The sequence below is a fragment of the Cetorhinus maximus genome, chromosome 6 (assembly GCF_964194155.1).
Source record: "Cetorhinus maximus chromosome 6, sCetMax3.hap1.1, whole genome shotgun sequence".
Lineage (NCBI taxonomy): Eukaryota > Metazoa > Chordata > Chondrichthyes > Lamniformes > Cetorhinidae > Cetorhinus > Cetorhinus maximus.
Window position 1 is genome coordinate 2,769,134 of NC_135884.1, and position 22,047 is coordinate 2,791,180.

The 22,047-nt window shown below is 44.2% G+C and overlaps 1 protein-coding gene across 1 annotated transcript in view; it reads right to left on the reverse strand.

The window, feature by feature from the left end:
- Positions 1 to 3,032: 3,032 nt before the first annotated feature.
- LOC144681290 (uncharacterized) overlaps positions 3,033 to 22,047 on the reverse strand; it is a 36,093-nt gene continuing 17,078 nt past the window's right edge. Inside the window, exons 5-11 of the mRNA XM_078542896.1 lie at positions 18,988 to 19,772; positions 14,699 to 14,775; positions 10,681 to 10,788; positions 7,331 to 7,548; positions 7,178 to 7,246; positions 3,783 to 3,878; positions 3,033 to 3,396 (exon numbers count right to left, since the gene is read on the reverse strand). Coding sequence (XP_078399022.1) covers positions 3,180 to 3,396; positions 3,783 to 3,878; positions 7,178 to 7,246; positions 7,331 to 7,548; positions 10,681 to 10,788; positions 14,699 to 14,775; positions 18,988 to 19,772 — 1,570 coding nt within the window. The 3' untranslated portion in view covers positions 3,033 to 3,179. The remainder of the gene's footprint in view (positions 3,397 to 3,782; positions 3,879 to 7,177; positions 7,247 to 7,330; positions 7,549 to 10,680; positions 10,789 to 14,698; positions 14,776 to 18,987; positions 19,773 to 22,047) is intronic.

Below are 22,047 nucleotides of genomic sequence, written 5' to 3' on the forward strand. Positions count from 1 at the left end.
TAAGTGTTATCTTCTGACATTTCCCTGAGTTCAGGGACAGAACGGAGTGATTGATCTAATTCGGACTTTGTTCAAATTTTACATTGGCCAATGGTGACACCTAATGGTTCACTAGAAATATGACTTATATTAGTCGTATGAGGTGATTGAAAGACTTCAATTTTTATAGCACCTTTCACCACCTCAAGACATCCCAAGTCTTTAGGGCCAATGAAGTACTCCTGAATGGTTTTCACAACTGTAATATAAGATACGCAGCAGCCAATTTGCACACAGCGAGATCCCATAAACCACAATAAGGTAAATGACCCATAATCTGTTTTTAATGATATTAGTTGAGGGGTCAGAAATGATAAGCTGTACAGGAGGTTTTGTGGTGCAGTGGGTAACATCCCAACCTCTGAGCCAGAAGCTCCAGGTTCGAGTCCCACTCTGGGACTTGATGGCCAAGGAGGGTGCGTTCATAACATAGTCAAATAGGTTGATTATCAACGTGCAAATCCTTCCAATATGCCTATGGCAGACGGTAAGAGGGGAGAGATTCCTGGTCAGCCAGAACCGTTTAGACCTGCAGTGCAACAGCCTCGCCATGTTGAAAGATTCCACGTACAGGTTCTTGCCACAGGCTGTACTCTGCAGCAAGCATCCTCCTCACTTTGAGAGACTACCAGAGAGAGAGAGAGAGGCTGGAGACACAGGATTAAATGTCAGAGATTTAGAACAGAGGCCAGGGGAAACTTCTTCATACACACAGTTGTGAGGCTGTGGGATTCACTCCCTGGGTTACTGGTTAAGGCAGAAATTGTGTCAACATTGAGCATTAGATTGAACAAAGGAGTTGAAGGAAAAGGAGGTTGAAGGGAGATGGGAACAGGGTTGGGTAAATCTGATTGGGTCTGTTTGCTCTTGTGGAGGGTAAAGGCCAGCACAGACTGGGTGGACCGAATGGCCTTTCTGTGTGTACTAAACTTCTATGGTGCGCAGAAGAGGCTGGTATTCTGAGGTTGAGGCTGAGGCACATTGTTGGGGCAATGTAGAGGGAGCTCTAGTCAGCTGTAACTGTCAAATACCTGATGTAAACTGTGTTCCATTCCCCAGCATGAGCCTCCCTCAACCTAAACACAATAAACAAGAAACCCTTGTATGTTTGGCCTCGTTAACAAATTTGAGAACATTACGACTAGATAACAGAGCTTTAAATGAATTACTGTTTTGATAAAAAGTCAACACAGCGTCACTGTTTGGCTGTCAAACATTGCCACAGAAAACCAGGTACTTGCTGTGAGCAGCTGTACTTCACAAGTCTAGCAAGCTGCTAACTCATCTCACACACACTGGCTGTATAGTGGCGGGTTATTTGTGCTGGATTATTTTCAAACTTTAGTTTTCTCTTAAAATTGCAAGATGTACAATCCAGGTGGGGAAATCTTTTTACATCGTTTACCCTGCAGTGGTTCAAGAAGACAGCTCACCGCCACCTTCTCAAGGGCAATTAGGGATGGGCAATAAATGCTGGCCCAGCCAGCGAAGCCCACATCCCATGAATGAATAAAAAGAACCCTCGCATATTTTCTGCTGCTTATAACTTGCCTCATCTCATATATATTGTAAAATGTATATATTTTGTAAGGGACATATCTTTTTATTTCTGCTAGACTGTTGTAAAGAACATATCTTTTTATCTTCTGTTGGACTGTGGTAGAATTACAATGCCTGCAGGTTGAAAGATATGTCCACTGGGGTAGGATGAGTGATATATACAAAGTTGCAGTCCTGGAACAGTGTGTGCCATGAAAGACAGGATGGTGCCGGAAAGGAGTCCTGGACCAAGGGAGCTGCTTGACAACAGCATTTTAATTGGCTCCTGACCAGGTGACCAGGGTTTTGTGTGGTAATAGTGCAACAGAAAGCTCCTGGCCTGCAAAGAGAAAAAGTCTAAAAATCTTTCTTCCTCATATCTCTATAACCTCTCGCTCTCTGAAAACCCCTGTCAAGAGGCAAAGGGGAAAACCACTGTTAGAGACATTGAAAGGCAAGTGCTCAACAAGTGAACTACAGACTGAAAGTACTGGAAGACCACCTTGTGTCATCAACAAGAACTGAAAGGAACTTGAAAGATATCGATCAAAATCAACCCATTGAATCCAGTACTCTTGAATTGGTGCTATTGAACTGTTTTATCCCACCCTTAAAATCCATGTTTTGTGTGTCTTATGTGTGTGTGTGTGTATAGGGATTTAAGAAGGGGGTAGAGTTTAAGTTATAGTGTTAGAAGTTAGCTTTTCATATTTCTTTTTTTTGCCACTGGTTAAAGATAATTTGTTCAAGTTTACAAACCTGGTGCTCGTGTGCTGTTAACCTAAATTAAACAGTTAGATAGAGTTGGGGCAATCTGGTGGTTTGGTCAAACTTTTCACATTTGGGAACAGTGGGGCTTGATATTATAGTGCACTATCCTCAGTGAGTCGTGACAATTTTTTAAAACTTCCATTTCCTCCAACAGTGTTCTACACTGTACTATGAAGCAAGTACAAGATTGCATCCCAGTACAGCAACGTGAGATTGTGGAGTCCATGGGCAGAATCTCCACAGAGTGACACTGTCACTCCCTACTCCCAGCAGGGGTCCTAGATTCAGCGACCTTGTGAATGGGAGAATCAGGGCTGCCCTGTTGTATCAACGCCCTTTCTGTATGGTTCAGCTGCATTCTGTATTTATCAAATACGTCAACACAGGAAATTTTAAAGTGGCAAATAGTGCAACTGAAGAATAGAGTCAGGGGCAGAAGGTTGCAAAAGGACTGTGGCTGGTGCAGAGATAGGCAGAAAGTTAGTGATATGACCCTCTCACAGTGTCACACCAATCCTGTGTCTGCCATGGCATCAAGCTCATAAAACCGTGCCCTTTATAATCCATGGAACTCACTCTCCCCTTGCTGGGAAATGTGTAGTTAAACAGTCAGTTGTTGGGAACAGGAGGCTCTGAAGAAGGCGTTCGCAAACTAATGACGGCTGCAGGCAGTTTTGTGTTTTCGTATCGCAAAGCGAAGTGTACATTTAATGTTACATTAAGTAAAAACATTCATATAAATAGTGCAAAAATATACAATGCTTTTTAATCGGCAATACTGAAACAGCACAGCATTCTTTCCTTAACGTCACACTTTCTTCCGCCAATACCTATTTGATCTTCAGGTGGAAATTGCATTGCTTAGCTGGGGCCGGAACCCTCTTGTCTTTTGCTCCTAATCTTCTGGGCAGTTGTCGAATGGCATCCTTTGAGGATATTGCTTTCACCATGTCCTCTCTCAGCCCCTCGAAGTAGTTGTACTGTTTCTGGACCTTTGCGGGAACAGCTCTCCAGTGTTTTCTGCACTTTGAGTATATTCTGTGGTATCTGAGATAAAGAAAGAGGGGATTGGTCAACCGATGGAGCACAATAAAAAAAACTCAGAGCTTAAAGCTGCCCATGAATGTGGAGGAGCCCCGATAGCCCAGTTGCTAACTGCAGACAAATAAGGGTGCTGATCATTATCCAGAGGCTGCTAAGGCCATCGGTGCATGTCGTTGCAGTGCAACAACCTACCAGTGCTAACATCTGGGCTCAGACTTCAAGATTGGGACAAAGTACTGGGGGGGAGCTGCTGTCCTCAGCATTGTAGCACACCGTGAATCAATGGCTTCAATAACAGTTGGGAAGAAAGGAGCAAAGGCCAGCATTGCATCCAGTGGGATCCCGGCGTGTACCCTGACTCCCTCCCTCTCTACTTATTACCTACTTACACAATTCCACCATCAGCATTACGCTGATATTCACGATCAATGTGCGAATTGTAATCAATTGCTGCCAGCAAGGTACGCACTAGGTAATCCTCATGCCTACAGGAAAAGATCAATCAAACAATGAACCAGCAGACTTAGAACAGAGAAGGAAGTTGGCACTGAACACTGCCATGTATGTACTATAGTTAGTCATATTTAAGGTAGATGCTTGTACTTAAACTCTTTGCAACGCTCCCAAAGCTAACCTGGAACATGTGTGATGCGGATAAATCAACTGGGGAAGAAGGAAGGTGAAGTAAGTTACTTCAAAACAAATGAAATGCTATCGTTATCTAATGAATTCCAGATAGTTAAGATTAAAACTTTTGAGTGACGGAGGTTTGTTTCACTCCGGGCATCTTGAATCCAGTCCTGATCTGAGGTGAAGAAAGCTCAGATTGTCTGGATTTGAGCAGATTTTGATCCAGTTCCACAACATAGGTAAGGAAAGAGAAAGATTCAAAAACCCACCACCTCTTCCACAGCCCAAATCCCAATCATGAACTCGACCCCCCAGTTTAATCCCCTCCCACATCCCCATGTACACTATCCCCTATCACTGACTCTACCCACCCATTCACTCTCCTCCCACATCCCCATGTACACTCTCCCCTATCACTGACTCTACCCACCCATTCACTCCCCTCCCACATCCCCATGTACACTCTCCCCTATCACTGACTCTACTCACCCATTCACTCTCCTCCCGCATCCCCATGTACACTCTCCCCTATCACTGACTCTACCCACCCATTCACTCTCCTCCCACATCCCCATGTACACTCTCCCCTATCACTGACTCTACCTACCCATTCACTCCGCTCCCACAGCCCCATGTACACTCTCCCCTATCACTGACTCTACACCCCCATTCACTCCCCTCCCACATCCCCATGTACACTCTCCCCTATCACTGACTCTACCCACCCATTCACTCCCCTCCCACATCCCCATGTAGTCTCCTCTATCACTGACTCTACCCACCCATTCACTCCCCTCTCACATCCCCATGTACAGTTTCCTCTATCACTGACTCTATCCACCCATTCACTCCCCTCTCACATCCCCATGTACAGTCTCCTCTATCACTGACTCTACCCACCCATTCACTCCCCTCTCACATCCCCATGTACAGTCTCCCCTATCACTGACTCTACCCACCCATTCACTCCCCTCCCACATCCCCATGTACACTCTTCCCCATCACTGACTCTATTCACCCAATCACTCCCCTCTCACATCCCCATGTACACTATCCCCTATCACTGACTCTACCCACCCATTTACTCCTCTCCCACATCCCCATGTACACTCTCCCCTATCACTGACTCTACCCACCCATTCACTCCCCTCTCACATCCCCATGTACACTCTTCCCCATCACTGACTCTATTCACCCATTCACTCCCCTCCCACATCCCCATGTACACTCTTCCCCATCACTGACTCTACCCACCTATTTAATCCCCTCCCACATCCCCATGTACATTCTCCCATATCACTGACTCTACCCTCCCATTCACTCCCCTCCCACATCCCCATGTACACTCTCCCCTATCACTGACTCTACCCACCCATTCACTCCCCTCTCACATCCCCATGTACACTCTTCCCCATCACTGACTCTATTCACCCATTCACTCCCCTCCCACATCCCCATGTACACTCTTCCCCATCACTGACTCTACCCACCTATTTAATCCCCTCCCACATCCCCATGTACATTCTCCCATATCACTGACTCTACCCTCCCATTCACTCCCCTCCCACATCCCCATGTACACTCTCCCCTATCACTGACTCTACCCACCCATTCACTCCCCTCCCACATCCCCATGTACACTCTCCCCTATCACTGACTCTATCCACCCATTCACTCCTCTCCCACATCCCCATGTACACTCTCCCCTATCACTGACTCTACCCACCCATTCACTCCCCTCCCACATCCCCATGTACACTCTCCCCTATCACTGACTCTACACTCCCATTCACTCCCCTCCCACATCCCCATGTACACTCTCCCCTATCACTGACTCTACCCTCCCATTCACTCCCCTCCCACATCCCCTGTACACTCTCCCCTATCACTGACTCTACCCACCCATTCACTCCCCTCCCACATCCCCATGTACACTCTCCCCTATCATTGACTCTACCCACTCATTTAATCCCCTGCCAGAGCCCCATGTACACTCTCCCTTTGTATAGACTTTACCCCATTCATTTAATCCTCTTCAGTAGTTGTAAACCCGCTTTGGGATGTCCTGAGGTCAGAACAGGCATATTACAGAAACGTAAGTTCTTTCTTTCTTCATACCATGCCATATGTGAGCTGGGACAGTTTAATTTTCCATTACAGAGGAAGCTTATTCCATGCCTAACCCACACTGATTCTGATTTGAGATTATGTGGTGTGGACACTGGGTGCAGTTGAACAGAAAACGATCAGTTCTCAGCACTGACATCCATTTAGTCTAACCCCCAAAGAAAACTGCCTTTTGAAAGATGAAGAAAAAATTGTCCTGATGGCAGTAAGAAGCATCTCTCTTTATAAAAAAACATCAAGTTCAGCAAGAATACTTCATACTTCATGCAATACTTCAGCAGAACAAACCTAAAAATGTAAGGAAGGGGGAAAATGTCTCTCATTTTCTGCTGTTTTTCTCTAACCTTGTGAAGAAGCTGTTGAGTTACAAGGAGCTGCCACCCCTATATAGAACCTATAGATTATCACAGTTGTGACCTCAAATGTACCTATTTGCAGGGCAGGCCAGGCTGCAAAAAACTCCACATCAATGACATGTTATACATTGAGTGTCACACAGTGCAATGGTCACTCACCCCATAGGATCTTACTGTGAGGAAAATACTTGTCACACCTGCTTTCAGCTACATTTCAAAGTGATTTGTTGTGCTCACCATACTTTTGAGAAGTCGCAAATGCAGCTTGCTCCCTGTTAACTGGTATTGGCAGGTATACATGCATATCCTTCAGAACATTTCATTCAGCAATTCAGTAATTAAACTTCCACCATCATCCGTCTAGCTGCAGCATTACTGAACAATGCACAAGGTTTATAGAATTTTTCAGCACAGAAGGAGGGCATCCAGCCCGTCAAGCTTGTGCTGGCTCTTTGAAAGAGCTTTCAAATTAGACCCATTCCCCCCCTGCTCTTTCCCCATAGCCCTGCAAATTTCTCCCCTACAAAAATCCTTCAGAATTTTGACCGCCTCTGTTAAATCTCCCCTTAACTTTCTCTGCTCCAGGGAGAGCAATCTCAGCTTCTTCAAACTCTCCACAATACTTAATTGATAAAAATAAAGTTAGGAATATTTTGTCGTCTTGTACTTACTCATATGTGAAGTTTTTTGCAGCATACATTTGAATGTGATTGTTAAATGACTCCAGTTCATTGGTTACCCTGCAAGAGTTATTAAAACATTGCCTTACAATAGTGAACTAGCACACTGAATAATTCAGCCAAAAATGAATTAAAAAAACAAACCTGGCTTGGACGAAATAGTTCAGGTGTGAGGTGAGCCATTTGTCATAGACCACTTTGCGCAGGGCATGGTGGGCAGGTGAGCCCGCTGTTAGCCACGGCTTGTCCTTGATTTCCTTGTCTGTGAGAGGGCCGTGCTCACAGGATGCTGTAGTGGAACAGTCACCAAGCTGCCACTCGTGCACGTTCACTGTGTGATGCAGGATGCTGCGCCAGCGAGCCTTTAATGACAAGCATTCATCTTAGATCTTTGATGACACCAAAATGTTTCTTTTCTGCCAACTTCCTCCCCTTCCATCCCCTCACCTGAAGGCACTAGTTTGTGCCTGAAGGACTGATCCCTGAATTCCCATCACTCCAATAGCTCGACTGAAGGGTGACCCGATAGGGGCCATTAAGATTATGAAAAAGTTTGGTAGGGTAGAAGTAGAGAAGACGTTTCAACAACAAAAACTTGTATTTATTTAGAACCTTGAGTGCAATAAAGATCCCCAACTGCTTCACAGGAACGTGTTCAAACAAACTCTGACACTGAGCTATGTAAGGAGATATTAGGGCAGGTGACCAAAAATTGGTCAAAGTTTTATGAAGCGTCTTAAAGGAAGAAACTGAGGTAGAGAGGCGGAGAGGTTTAGGGAGGGAATTCCAGAGCTTAGGACCAATGCAACTGAAGGCATGACAACCAATGGCGGAGCAATTAAAATTGGAGATGCTCAAGAGGTCAGAATTGGAGGAATGCAGAGATCTTGGGGGGGTGGTTATAGGGCTGAAGGAGATTACAGCAATGGGGAGAGTTTCCAAATGCAGGGAAAACCAAATCCAGGAGTCATAAAGATAAGATAGTCACTAATAAAGTTTTGGACACCCCCAAAAGTGGAAACATCATCTTTATATCTAACTTATCAAGCCGTTTCGTGATTTTGTCAGCACGTGTTGGAACACAAATCACATATGAGAGATATCACAGCACATAATTCACACTGAGCATTTTCAAACTGTGGTATAATGTTCTCACTGTTACTGTATCAGAAGAATACTCTTCCCTTGGCCTCTGATTGAAATGTAGAATTGTAATTGCCCCCACATACCCCTGTACCTTCCCTTATTCTCTCTAAATATTCACATAATAATAATCTGTCTTTATCCTCCGAGTTACCGTGTCTCTCATTTCAAAAATGCCTGGGAAAACAGAACGGAAATCCAAAAAAACTGCAGTAACTGGCTGACCGCAACCCAGGCCATCCTGTACTCTGAGCAGTGCAAGAAGCACATGTACTTTCTGCATAACAAGTGAATATACAGTGGGGAGCCAATTAACTCTTGAAGATCCAGTCATCCTCAAAGCAAGACATATGCATATCATAAATCTTTGGCATTCTTACTCCACAGGGCTATGGATGCTCAGTCTGTTTGGGTATATTCAAAATCCAGATTGATAGATTTTTGAACATAAAGGAATTCGAGGAATATGGGAATTAGGCAGGGAAGTGGAGTTCAGACAACTCATCAAGGCTCCTTCAAGAGCACCTTCCAAACCTGAGACATCTGCCAACTAGGAGGAGGGCAGCAGACACATGGGAACACCACCACCTGCAAGTTCCCCTCCAAGCCACATGCCAACATGACTTGGAAATATAATCGCCGTTCCTTCACTGTCGCTGGGTCAAAACCCTGGAACTCCCTCCCTAACAGCACTGTGGGTGTACCCACACCACATGGACTGCAGCGGTTCAAGAAGGCTGCTCACCACTACCTTCTCAAGGACATTTAGGGATGGGCAATAAATGCTGGCCCAGCCAGCAATGCTCACACCCCATGAAAGATTTTAAAGATCAGCCATGATCTTATTGAATGCAGGAGCAGGCTCGAAGAGCTGAAAAATCTACTCCTCCTCCTATTTCTGTTGTTCTTAAATAAATAATTTAGGACTTGTGAGGTCTCTCTGTTTGCAGCGAGTCTTTCTGGGCATGGGTGCAGTTCAGGACTGTATCAGGGACAATAACACCTTATTCCTTCTGCATCTTCATCAAATTAGACAGTTTCTGTTAAATTATAATTCAGTTAAATTATACCAGCATTACACGTGAATAGCAACAACAGGGGGTAAGGAAAGCTTGTTTGAGCGATATTAGTAGTCTTCAATGTCTGCAACACTAAAAACAATCCAGGGTGCAGTCACACCTGTGCTTTTTTATGCTACCAAGATGTTAAAATTTCAAATTACGGTGGTAGGGGGTGGATGTGTGATGCAGTCCTGCCCACCCAGGAAGCTGAGCATAGGCAGCCACAGGGGCAAGTGAGTGTCAAGGCGGGTTGATTAGAATAGAAGGCCTGCCTTGGTTCTCTGGAACTTTGTCCCAGCTGTGTTATAGGATAATTGGCCCTCTAGTTCTCATCACTACACCCCCCACCCAGCCTCATGGCCCCTTCTACCCTCCATGCCAACTCATGCTCCCCCATGGTCCCTTATAGCTCCCATGCCAACTCAGGATTCCCACGGCCTCTTGTAGCCTCCATACTAACTCATGCCAACTCACCCAGTATCCATCATGGGCAGACATGGAGCCAATGTAGATCAGATAAAATAAGTTCCAAAAATGTAATAGATTTCATTATACAGGCTTAATATAAAAAAAATGCCATTCATGAAAACACATTCAAACCTTTTATTTAATGTCAAGTTTTTAATCTCTTATAAAAGCAAACAAACTTCCATTTATACTTCACATCAAAGAGAGCCAATCTTTTAATAGGCTCTTTAACCTGTCAATCAAACTGTGAATTCAGAACACTACCACCCTTCGCCCTCACTGAGAAAGTTGTCACTTAGGGTAATGTCAACAAACAACTATTGAAACTGCTGGAACAGATGCTACACCACCTGGTCTGTCAATCAAAACAATACAGCAGAGTTTTTTAAAATCTCGCTGACACCTCCAGCTTGTTTTTCCACTTTTAAAGGGCTGGGGATTTAAATAACTTCAGATCATAACCATTAAAAAAGACCTTATCCATCATTCAGGGGTGTTTACATCTACTCCATCAATCTGTGACTCCCAACTCTGGGTTAAAACTCTTGTAACAGACAAAATGGGGTCTGTTTGAACTTAGCACTGAGTTCAAATGGCCCTGCTGAGGTTCAGGTTTCCCTCATCTGTAAATCGCACCATGTCCCCTTCCCCCACACCCAACAAAAATGGGGTTTGCTGGAAATGGGAGTGGGATTTCTGCATCAGGTCCTGCCCGACATTTTTGAAGGTGCATGGAGGCTTTCCAACTCTGAAAATCCAGGCCTGGATTTTACTTTACTTTTCCCTATTATTTCCTTGGGCCCGTACACGGATGACACTCACCATCAAGGTGTTTACATCACCATTACAATGTTGGCAGCAATACATGAAGTGCCTTATGATGTCGCTAATCCACGGTTGTAGGTCTTTGTTGTCACTGGAAGCCACAACCTGTAAAATAGGATAAGAATACACAAAAAGTAGGAGATTCTCTGGTGCCTCATATGTAATAGGAATATACCGATTTCTGTACAAGAAAAGACCGAGGTGTATTGAATTCAACTTCCACCAGCCTGGTGGTCACACGATGCAATAATAGTGGAGTTATTGTGACCGATCCCTATCAATGAGTCCACAACAGACTCAGACATGAGGTGAGAACCCTCCCCCCGCAGTGGTGAAACGTTTTTGGAACCATAGGAACAGGAGTAGGCCATTCAGCCTGCTATGTCATTCAATAGATCAGTGCTGATCGTCTACCTGAATGTGATTATCTACCTGAATGCCACTTTCCTGCACCATCTCCATATCCCTTGATGTCATTAGTCTCCAGAAATCTATCAATTTCTGTCTTGAACATGCTCAACGACTGAGCTTCCACAGCCCTCTAGTGCAGAGAATTCCAAAGATTCACCACCCTCTGTGTGAAGAAATTCCTCCTCATCTCAGTCTTAAATCTTGTCTACCCCTTATTCTGAGGTTATTTTAGACTCACCAGCCAGGGGAAACATCTTATCTACAAGTACCCTGTCACGCCCTGTAAGAATTTTGTAAGTTTCGATGAGTTCCAAAGCTACATGTTCCTCTTGAGCACACTCCACTCACCGAGTCATGTAGCAAATTACTCAGATACTAGATTCCAAAATGTTATTTTCTGAAGGAAATCTCTCTAATTTACATTTGAATTAATCAATATTAACCTCTCCACCATCTCCCTAAGGAGCCTGTTCTATAGGTCGATGACACTTTCACTGAGATATTATTTCCCAGATTAGTTTAGAGTCCCCCCACCACTTCAAGTACAGGCTGTATCCTCTGGTTTTACTGTGGATCAATGGGCAAGGTAAGACAGCTTGTCAACATTATCCAGTCCCTTTAGAATCCTGAAAAAAGCAATCCTATCCCCTTCTCAACCAGTGAGAACATACATAATTTACATAATTGCTCCTCATTATTCAATCACTACAGCCCCTTAATCATTCTGGTTGTTTTCTTCCGTAGCCTTTCAATAGTTTCAATATAATGATGTGGCACAAGGCAGGAAGCTCCTAGCTTAGATCACTGCTCTGTGGTGAGGAGTTATCATTCAGAGGAGCAGTGGATTCCTGATCCAGATCACTCCAATTATCCTGAGCTGCCTTTCATGATTGAATAGCTGGTTTGACACAGAGTCCCTAATCTCTCCACTCTCCCAAAGCAATGTGCCTCAATTTATGGAGAGTAATCCTTGCTACACTGGTGTGACATTTTCGATCACATCAGGTGCCCTTACAGTCCATGCAGGCGAGACTTCCAATTTAGTGCTAAATTAGGTGAAGTTTTATACCCTGGGTTTGCACTTACAGGGAACTTAATTTCTTGTAGGACATCTAACAGACGAGACTTTTGTTCCATCAATCTAGACTGCAATGGGAGCCCAGGGCTCACAGGTGAAGTGACAGTGTGCATATCCACAGTGAAAGTATGGACCTGGTAATGTGTAATGAGGCAGGTTTAATAAATGATCTCAGAGTAAAAGATCCCCTAGGAAACAGTGACCATAACACGGTAGAATTTAGCATTCAGTTTGGAGAGTGAGAAACTTGGGTCAGAAACAACTGTGCTAAACTTAAATAAGGGCAATTACAAAGGAATGAGGGCAGAGTTGACTGGAGTGGACTGGGAAAGGAGTTTAGCAGAAAAGATGGTTGATGAACAATGGCAGACATTTAAGAAAACAGTTCATGACTCACAACAAAGATATATCCCAGTGAGGAAGAGGGGTTCTAGGAATGCGATAAACCAACCATGGTTAACCAAGGAAGTTAAGGATAGTATCAAATTGAAATAAAAAACATGCAATGTGGTAAAGATTAGTGGTAAGCCAGAGGATTCGAAAAGTTTTAAAAACGAACAAAAGATGACCAAAAAAATAAAGAGGGAGAAAATAAACTTTGAAGGTAAACTAGCAAGTAATATAAAAATGGACAGTAAGGCAATAAAAAGGAAGAGAGAGGCCAAAGTGAACATAGGCCCCTTAGAGAATGAGGCTGGAGAAATAAAAATGGGGAACTAGGAAATGGCAGAGGAATTGAATAAATATTTTGCATCAGTCTTCATGGTAGAAGACACTAATAGTATTCGAAAAATACTAAATAATCAAGGGTGGGGAGGAAATAAATACAATAACTATCACTAGGGAAAAGTACTAGGGAAACTAATGGGGCTAAAGGCTGATAGGTTCTGTGGACCTGATGGGTTGCATCCTAGGATATTAAAGGAAGTAGCTACAGAGATAGTGGATGCACTGGTAGTAATCTTCCAAGAATCCTTAGATTCTGGAAAAGTCCTAGAGGATTGGAAAACTGCCAATGTAACACTCTTATTCAAAATGGGAGGGAGACAAAAAAACAGGTAACTATAGGCCAGTTAGCTTAACATCTGTCACGGGGAAAATGTTAGAGTCTATTGTAAAGAATGTAATTGCAGAGCATTTAGAAATGCATAATATAATCAAGCAGAATCAGCATGGCTTGATGAAGGGGAAATTATGCCTGACAAATTTATTAGAATTCTCAGGATAAATAAAGGGGAACTAATAGATGTAATATATTTGGATTTCTAAAAAGCATTCGGTAAGGGACCCCACATAAGGCTACTTAATAAGATAAGAGCCCAAGGTGTTGGGGGTAGTATATTAGCATGGATAGAGAATTGGCTCACTAATAGGAGACAGAGAGTTAAGATAAGGGTGGGCATTTTCAGGATGGCAACTTATAACTAGTGGAGTGCCGCAGGGATCAATGCTGGGGCCACAATTATTTACAATATATATTAATGAATTGAATGAGGAAAATGAATGACTATTGCCAAGTTTGCAGATGACACAAAAATAGGTGGAAAGGCGAGTGGTGAGGATGACACAAAGAGTCTACAGAGGGATATAGACACCTTAAATGAGTGGGCAAAAACTTGGCAGATGGAACATAATGTGGGAAAATGTGAGGTTATGCACTTTGGCAGGAAGAATAGAGGAGCTGAATATTATTTAAATGGAAAAAGACTGCAGAAAGTTGCAGCACAGAGGGATTTGGGGTTCCTCATGCATGAATCACAAAAAGCTAACGTACAAGTAGGTAATAGGGAAGGAAAATTCCAGGTATTTTTGTTCTTATTCTAGATTTCCAGCATCCGCAGTATTTTGCTTTTATCTTTGTATTTAATTTGACTGCCACCTCTCTTCAAGGAATGTCTACCTTGAAGAAGTATTGCTCTTCTCTCCGATAGGATTTCCGCCTATCTCTTTTGCTCTGTTCATTTCATTTCTATATGTCTTAGTTCTGATGAAGGGTCATCCAGACTCGAAACGTCAACTGTGTCCCTCTCCACAGATGCTGTCAGACCTGCTGAGTTTTTCCCAGGTATTTTTGTTTTTATTAAGGAAAATGGAATGTTGACCTTTATTTCAAGGGGAATGGAAAAAAACAGAGAATTCTTGCAGATTTAGAAGATTGAGGGGTTTAACACATTACAGGGATTTGGTAGGGTAGATATGGAGAAAAATATTTCCTCTGGCAGGAGAATGCAGAACAAAGAGGGCAGGATCTTAAAAAATAAACCATTCGGGGTGATGTCAGGAAGTGCTCTTTTCATACAATGAGTAACGGCAGTCTGGCATTCTCTGCCCAAAAAGTATGTGCATACTGGGAGACAATTATAATTTTTGTGACTTAGGTAGGGCTCTCACAGAGTATGGAGCAAAGGCAGGTTAATGCAGTTGAGGAACAGCCATGATCTAACAGTTTGGAAGAACAGGATCGAGAAGCTTGTTACTATCTTCTTGTGTAAGTGAAGCAATGTAAATTGATTGACTTCAGATTACCTTGTTTAACCTCTTCTGAACAGTTTTAATCCCGTGCCAGAGATCCAACTGGTGAAGAACATCTGGATATTTCAACTCTAAATACAAATAGAAAAAAACATAAACCATAAATACAGACCAGCATCACAGGAACTACCAACTTTCGAACATCTCTCCTAATGTATCTTTATGAGGTTCACTGTCTGTTTTGTCTGATAATACTCCTGTGAAATGCTTTGAGTTGATATACTGCTTTAAAGGCACTACATAAATGCAAGTTATTGTGTTGAAGAAGGATTTCTTGGGCAAAGCACTGGAGGATGAACAGCACCTATGAACTGTTCATCAGCAAGGCAGATGACAGCCTAACAGTCCCCTCTAACTCCCTCCTCAGTGGGATACACTTCACAGGATTTTGTTCTCCAGTAACTTATTAAATATCCAATCTTCAAAGTTGAGCCTTGACACTAAGCACTGGTGGACTATTTGGCCATAGGCAGCATAAGCCCAATCCTGTCTTGATCTGACACCCACACATGAACACTCTAGGGTGGAAACTGGATGATGATTGGAACCATGGCTGAACTGCCTTTGCCTTCCCTAATCCAGGGATAATGAGGCCAATCACAGTGCCAATACTGCTGGCTCAGCTAAAATCAGCATAGGTCAGTGAACAAATCAAGGAGCCACTCACTAGATAAACGTGCACAACTGCCAAGGGAGCCAAAATAGTGTGTTATTATATTCTGACTGTGGCGCTAACTGCAGAAAAGGCAGAGGAATGAAAGGGTGATAGTTATACCGTCAAACGTCAGTCACACTGAGGGCTTTAAAAAAGCTTTCATTTCTATAGCACCTTTCACAACCTTAGGATGCCCCAAAGTCCTTTACAGCTAACAAAGTACTCTAAGTGTAGTCACTGTTGAAATGTAGCCTGGATATTATAGTAGAGACCAACACAGAGCAATTCTTTGTTTGTTTTTCCTTTTTTAGCAGGAAGAGAAAGGAAAAGGGGGAAATGGTGAAGAGTATGTCAGCAATTCTCTTGGGAATCATGTGGTGCTGTGAACCAGATTGATGCTCCTCGATAGTCACCTCCTTGGGGTAAACAACAGAGGTTGAAGAAATTGTTAGTAAATTCAGCTGTGACCTAGAGTTACTTGAAACTCTTTCGAGTTATCAACAGTCACAGATTGCAACTCTTTCGAATACAATCACAGTTCTTGGTTTCCGGGAGTGGGACATGAACCCACAACCCTCTGATTCAAAGGCGAGGGTGCTATGAACTGAGCCACAGCTGACACCTCCTAGAGTTACTTGAACCTGAAGTGCAGGCTAAGATAACTAAATTGCTGAATGATGTTGATGTAACCCAGCATGTGTCATGGGAATTAAAACAAGGACAAAGTGAGACAAAGAAAGATATACAAAACATTAAGATCATCACATGGTGGAAACAATTGTGGAGTTGGGAAAATACAGTTGAGATAAATCTTTGGATAAGAATTGTGTCTCATGTGTTGGTCATAACCCAAATAATCATTGTGGTCTATTTGCTATGTCTAGCTATAGCGGAGAAAAGACGGCGAAAGAATAAGAGGTCTTGGCTCCTCAATACTAGGAGAAGTTGGTTTAAGAGTGACTGGTACTCTAAGGATCAGAACATCAGCCACTTGGGGGTCAAGTCCCGTAGTCGGTCCTTCAGCAAGAATGCATTCAACTTAAACGAAGCCAACATTTGAAAGCCCAAAAAAAGGACTGCAAAAAGGCCATTTGTAATGGGCAATTTTCAGAAATTGGCCAAATTTTGCCTCCCAGTATTCCATGGAACTTTGGAACTGGACCTAAAAGAAATTGAAAACCTGACAGACACAATGAGTAACTTTTTCAATACACTAAGTCAAGAGACAGCAGAGGCCATCAGACCACACAATGGGTATGTGTCTATCCAGTTAAATGACTTGTCTTGACCATTGAACTCCTGTGGCCAAACTATAGAACTGTAAATAACACTTACAGAATAACAAGCCTTAAGGACCCACTGTATCTGAATGTGCCCCTATGTTCTTTGGAAATGCTAATCCCAAAGAACTGTTTGATTAGAGCAAAACCTGATGATGTGATAACCAGGATCTTCCCTATCGAAACATCTTCATATGTTAATGGGCTATTCATGAGCCCAGAATATGAGATTATGACAATATGTAAAACAAAACAGATTTAGGGAGGGATTTACAGTAATCATTGTCATGGGTGTGATTCCCAATAGTTTTAAGAAATGTGTGTTTAACAATAACAGGAGTAGCAGAAACTGCAGTCACAGCCCTGCACAGCTTCTCAAAAAATAAGTTTAATAAGGGGATTGGATGAACTAAAACAAGACAACTAAGTTAAAGGAACAGCAGCAACAGAAGCAGCAACTCCGCAAGGATTGACAGCATGAGTGCAGCTCAGATGTTACAGCAACGGTGTTTGTGAGTATGGTAGTGATTTAACTTAAAAGGGAGCAGGAAGTTATCGATGGTAAACAGCATTTGTAAGAACTGATCTAACTTAAGGGGGACAGGGTGGTGATGTTTATCGATTTCACAATAAACTATTAAAAGAAGAGTGGTGAGCCTTGACCATTTTCTCCAGCCAGATAGGTTCAGGCCGAACCTCAGAATTAGGATTATAAGAGGGGAGGTGTTGGTTCACCTATCTTTTTTTTAATTAGTTGATGGGATTGGGGTGTCACTGGCTAGGTCAGAATTTATTGCCCAATCCTAATTGCCCTTGAGAACTGAGTGGTTTGCTAGGTCATTTCAGAGAGCATTTAAGAGTCAACCACATTGCTGTGGGTCTGGAGTCACATGTAGGCCAGACCAGGTAAGGGTGGCAGATTTCCTTCCCTAAAGGACATTAGTAAACCAGATGGGTTTTACGACAATGGTTTCATGGTAATCATTAGACTTTTAATTTCAGATGTTTTATTGAATTCAAATTTCACCATCTGCCATAGTGGGATTCAAACCCGGGTCCCCAGTGCATTACCCTGGGTCTTTGGATTACTAGTCCAGTGACGATACCACTATGCCACCGGGATAAAGTGGGAAAATGGGACTGACCGGACTGGACTGGATCTCTACAGGCAGCCAGCATGGATGTGATGGGCCGATGGCCCTCCTTTTGTGCTGTAATGATGCAATGACTCGATGAAGATAGAACTGGATTTCATCAGTGTACATGTGGAAGCTAATCCCATGACTGTGAATAAATTCACCAAGGAGCAGCATGGAGATCAGGAAGGAAATTGGGTGCTAATGATAGATTTTTGGGCGGGCTCCAAAGTGCATTGCGGGACAATCTCTGGCTACAATTGGGGTAGGTGAGAGTGGAGCCAAACGAGAGAAACTCCCACCGAGCTGGACAACCAAGAAAAGACAGAGGATGAAAGAAAGAAAGACTTGCATTTATATAGTGCCTTTCATGACCTAAGGATGTCCTTTACAGACAATGAAGTGCTTTTTCTGTTCTTATGTATGAAGCATGGCATTCAATTTGCACACAGCAAACTGTCACAAGCAGAAAAGTGATAACAACCAGATAATCTGTTTTTTAGTGATGTTGTTTGAGGGATACATATTTGACATCAAGGATAACTCCCCACTCTCCTTCAAAATAGTGTCACTTGATCTTTTATATCCACTTGAGAGCAGGACCTTGAGTTAACATCTCATCCAAAAGATGGTGTAGTGTGGTCGAAGCTGTCAAGGACAGAGATGTTAAGAAGGACAAGAAGGATCATGCAGCATGGTCACAGTCACAGGTTTGTCACTTTGGTTAGGGACTTTTCATTGTTGTGGCAGTACAGAAAGCTAATTAGAGAGGTTCATACATTCAAGATTGAGTGGCAAGGTTCAGGAGGCAACAACAAATTCAAGGGCTTGAAAGGAAAGGAAAACTGGAGATGTGGTGGTAATTTGCAAGGACAGAGGGACGGAAGGTTTTTTTAGGAGGGCAGATTTGAACAAAAGCGTTCCTGAGGAGGGGGGAACCATTTACAATGTCAGCAAACATGGGGAAAAGGAAGGGAAGTTGGATGGTAAGCAGTTTACTGGGAATGAGGTTGAGGGAGCAGAGGTGGTTCTCTTGACAAGTGAGCTGAAGGTGAGTGTGAGGGGAGATTGGAGAAAACCTGGAGAAAGATGCAAATTCAGGGGCAACCTTGGTGGGGAGATTTAGCTTATTGGATCAGGGATGGGAAATCAGCTGCGGCAGATGAATGGATGGTTCCTTCTTTATTCTCTCTCAAGATCATGAACACTTACTCATCATCGTCAAGATCTGGGGATCTGCATCTGTGACTATCTCGGAAACATCGAGACTATTCTGTACCAAGCACTGAAAGGCACGTTGGAACCCAGAGGTTTCCAAATTTCTCAGCTTCCTGGTTCCTTCTCTGGCATCGATCACTTGAACATCAAGGATCTTGTGAGTGGAATTGTCCATCATTGTGTAGGTGAGGTATTTCTCTGAAAGGACATGGCTGTTGTTGCATTGATCCCCCAACACCACGACTGGATGTGTATGCTCCAGAAAATGTTTCCCCTGCATCTTCTTCCAGTAGTTTGTCACTGATGGCTGAACATATGACTTCTGAATCTTCAGAAATGATTGATGACTGACTGGAAGCATATTCAGGAATTTCAACATCAGCGCAATTTTTCGATAATTATTCCCTGATAAAACTATGCTTGGCACCAGCAGAATGTTGCCAGCAGGGACGCCTTCAAGCAAGGGCTGAGACCACCAGACAGACTCGTGTCCATGGCAGCAATGGATCACGACTTTCATTGCTGTCGCTACAACATGCAGTTCCAAATCTATTTTGCCATCGCAGTTGAGACACTCGCACCTTGAAAAAGCTTTTTCAGCTAGGGACATAAGACATGTATCAAAGACGATACCGGTCCTCATGCTACATATGCTCTTGCCTTGTGCTGAAGCAACTGAAACTGGGATAGATTCTTCTTCTCCAGATTTAACTTCATCATTAATGATGTTTAAGACTTCTTCTTCGGTTGTGCAGTCCCTTAGCTTAGTATTTAAGAAGCTGTTCAGAAATCAGAAATGATATTGACATTGGTAATTCACATGCTAATTACATAGAAAGAGGGAGAGTTGTCTACCTACTGTCACAGCACATTATATTAATGTTTTAACAACTGTAAGTCTGGCACATATTCAACATCACACAAACTTCTGAGGCTCACTCCAAAAGGAAGCAGAAACAAAGGCTGACACAGGATCCCGAACGGCTGTAACTCTTTGAGTGACTTTGAGTGATTGGGAAAGGGTTTGATAGGTTAGACATAGAGAAATTTCTCCTTATGGGGGAAGACCAGTATTAGGGGCTAAAAATATAAGATAGTCGCCAATAAATATAGCAAGCAATTCAGGAGCAACTTCACCGAGGGCAGGATTTTATATTCAGCATGCGGGCTCGTGCCCGACACACCGGAACGTAAAATGACACGCGATGATGTTGGGCGTGCGTCCCGACGTCACTGCACACCGTCGCAATATTTCGCTAGATGGGCGCTATGAGGACGGAGGCTTGCCTGCCATTAATTAACAGGCCAGTTAAGGCCCTTGAGGCACCAAGTGTCTGTGATTTTACGCAGCCTGTGCGATTCTCAGGGCGTCGCATGGGCGCAGTTGGCAGGCAGGTAGGCCAACCTTGTCCATGGGTGGGATAAGAGGGGTGAGTGGGCTTGCGAATGTGAGTTGTTAGTACTTTAGCTTATAAGTTGCTCCTGCTTGCTTGTGTGAACAGGACAACTTCATTTCGTTTCAGAGCTGCTGTAACAGAAATAAAAGGCTTCAGTTCAAGACTCCAGAAGAGTCATACCACTTGGGGCCTTCCAGGTATCATACAGCCTTCCCTTACCCTGGGAATGGGGATTGTGGTCTCCGCTGGAGGCACCTCCTCTGAGGAGGAAGAGAGGGCCAGAAGGGGGAGGAGGCCAGGTGTCCATTTTTAGCCTCCAGGGGAGTGACCTGTGGGAGGAGGGGTGCAGGCACAAGGGGCGCAGGGCCAACAGGAAGTCCAAGGTGGAAGGGGCTGCAGAAGACACTACTATCCTGCTGCCAGGGTTTACAGGTGGCAATGCAGCTACCTCAATATGTCTGAGGTGCAATGCCAAAGGAGGCTCCGCCTCTCCGGGAGACCGTGACCTCCAACTGTCAGAGTATTGGGCCTGAGATCAGCTCCAACAGCGTGGGTGGACACTCCATACCAGTGGTGCTGAAGGTCACAGTGGCCCTCAACTTCTATGCCTCCAGCTCTTTCCAGGAGGCAGTGGGGGGTCTGTGTGGAGTCTCCCAATCAGCTGTCCACAGTTGTGTCAAGCTGGTGACAGGCGCTCTGTTCAGGCGTGCATTGACTTTCATTCACTACCGCACGGATGAGGCCGGCCAGGCTGAGTGAGCCAGAGGCTTTGCAGCGATTGCTGGGATCCCCTGCGTCCAGGGTGCAATTGACCACGCACATGTGGCCATCAAGACGCCAGTGGGTCAGCAGGGTGCCTTCATCAACAGGAAGGGGTTCCACCCCATGAACGTGCAGATAGTGTGTGACCATAGGATGCAGATTCTGCAAGTCTGTGCAAGGTACCCAGGCAGCTCCCATGACGCTTACATCCTGAGACACTCCCAGGTGCCGAGGGTCTTCAGTGCTCCAGCCCGGGTGGTGAATGGCTGCTGGGCGACAAGGGCTGTTCCCTCAAAAGGTGGATCATGACGCCTCTCCACCATCAAGGAACAGAGGCTGAGCAGTGGTACTATAGGAGCCACGCCTCCACAAGGGCGTTGGTAGAGAGAACCATTAGTCTTCTTAAGGTGCGCTTTCGATGCCTGGACCGTTCAGGGGGCCACTCCAATACCCCCCAAGTCGTGTGTCACTGATAGTGGTTGCATGCTGCGCTCTCCACAATCTGGCACTGGAAAGGGGGGAATGCAGTGGAGGAAAAAGATGTTGACGCAGCTGCTCTGGCAGCAGACGATAAGCCCAGTAGTGAGTCCGAGGACGAACACGGTCAGGAGAACACTGAGGGCATAGGCGCTGATCTGGGCAACCTCCAGGGAGGCAGGGACACCAGGGAGGCTTTGATCCAACGCTCCTTCAGCTAGCCCACCAAAGAAGAACCACCGCCACATGCCAGGGCTGCCGGCTCCATACGTGATACCTGACAGGAACATTTGCTTGGTGAACAACATGCACCATGCGCCATTTCAATAAAGTTTAATGACAAACAAGTTACTCATAACATCATGGGTTACCCTGCACCTGCAGAACTAATGAAGCACCCAGAGGCTTGTTGAACACA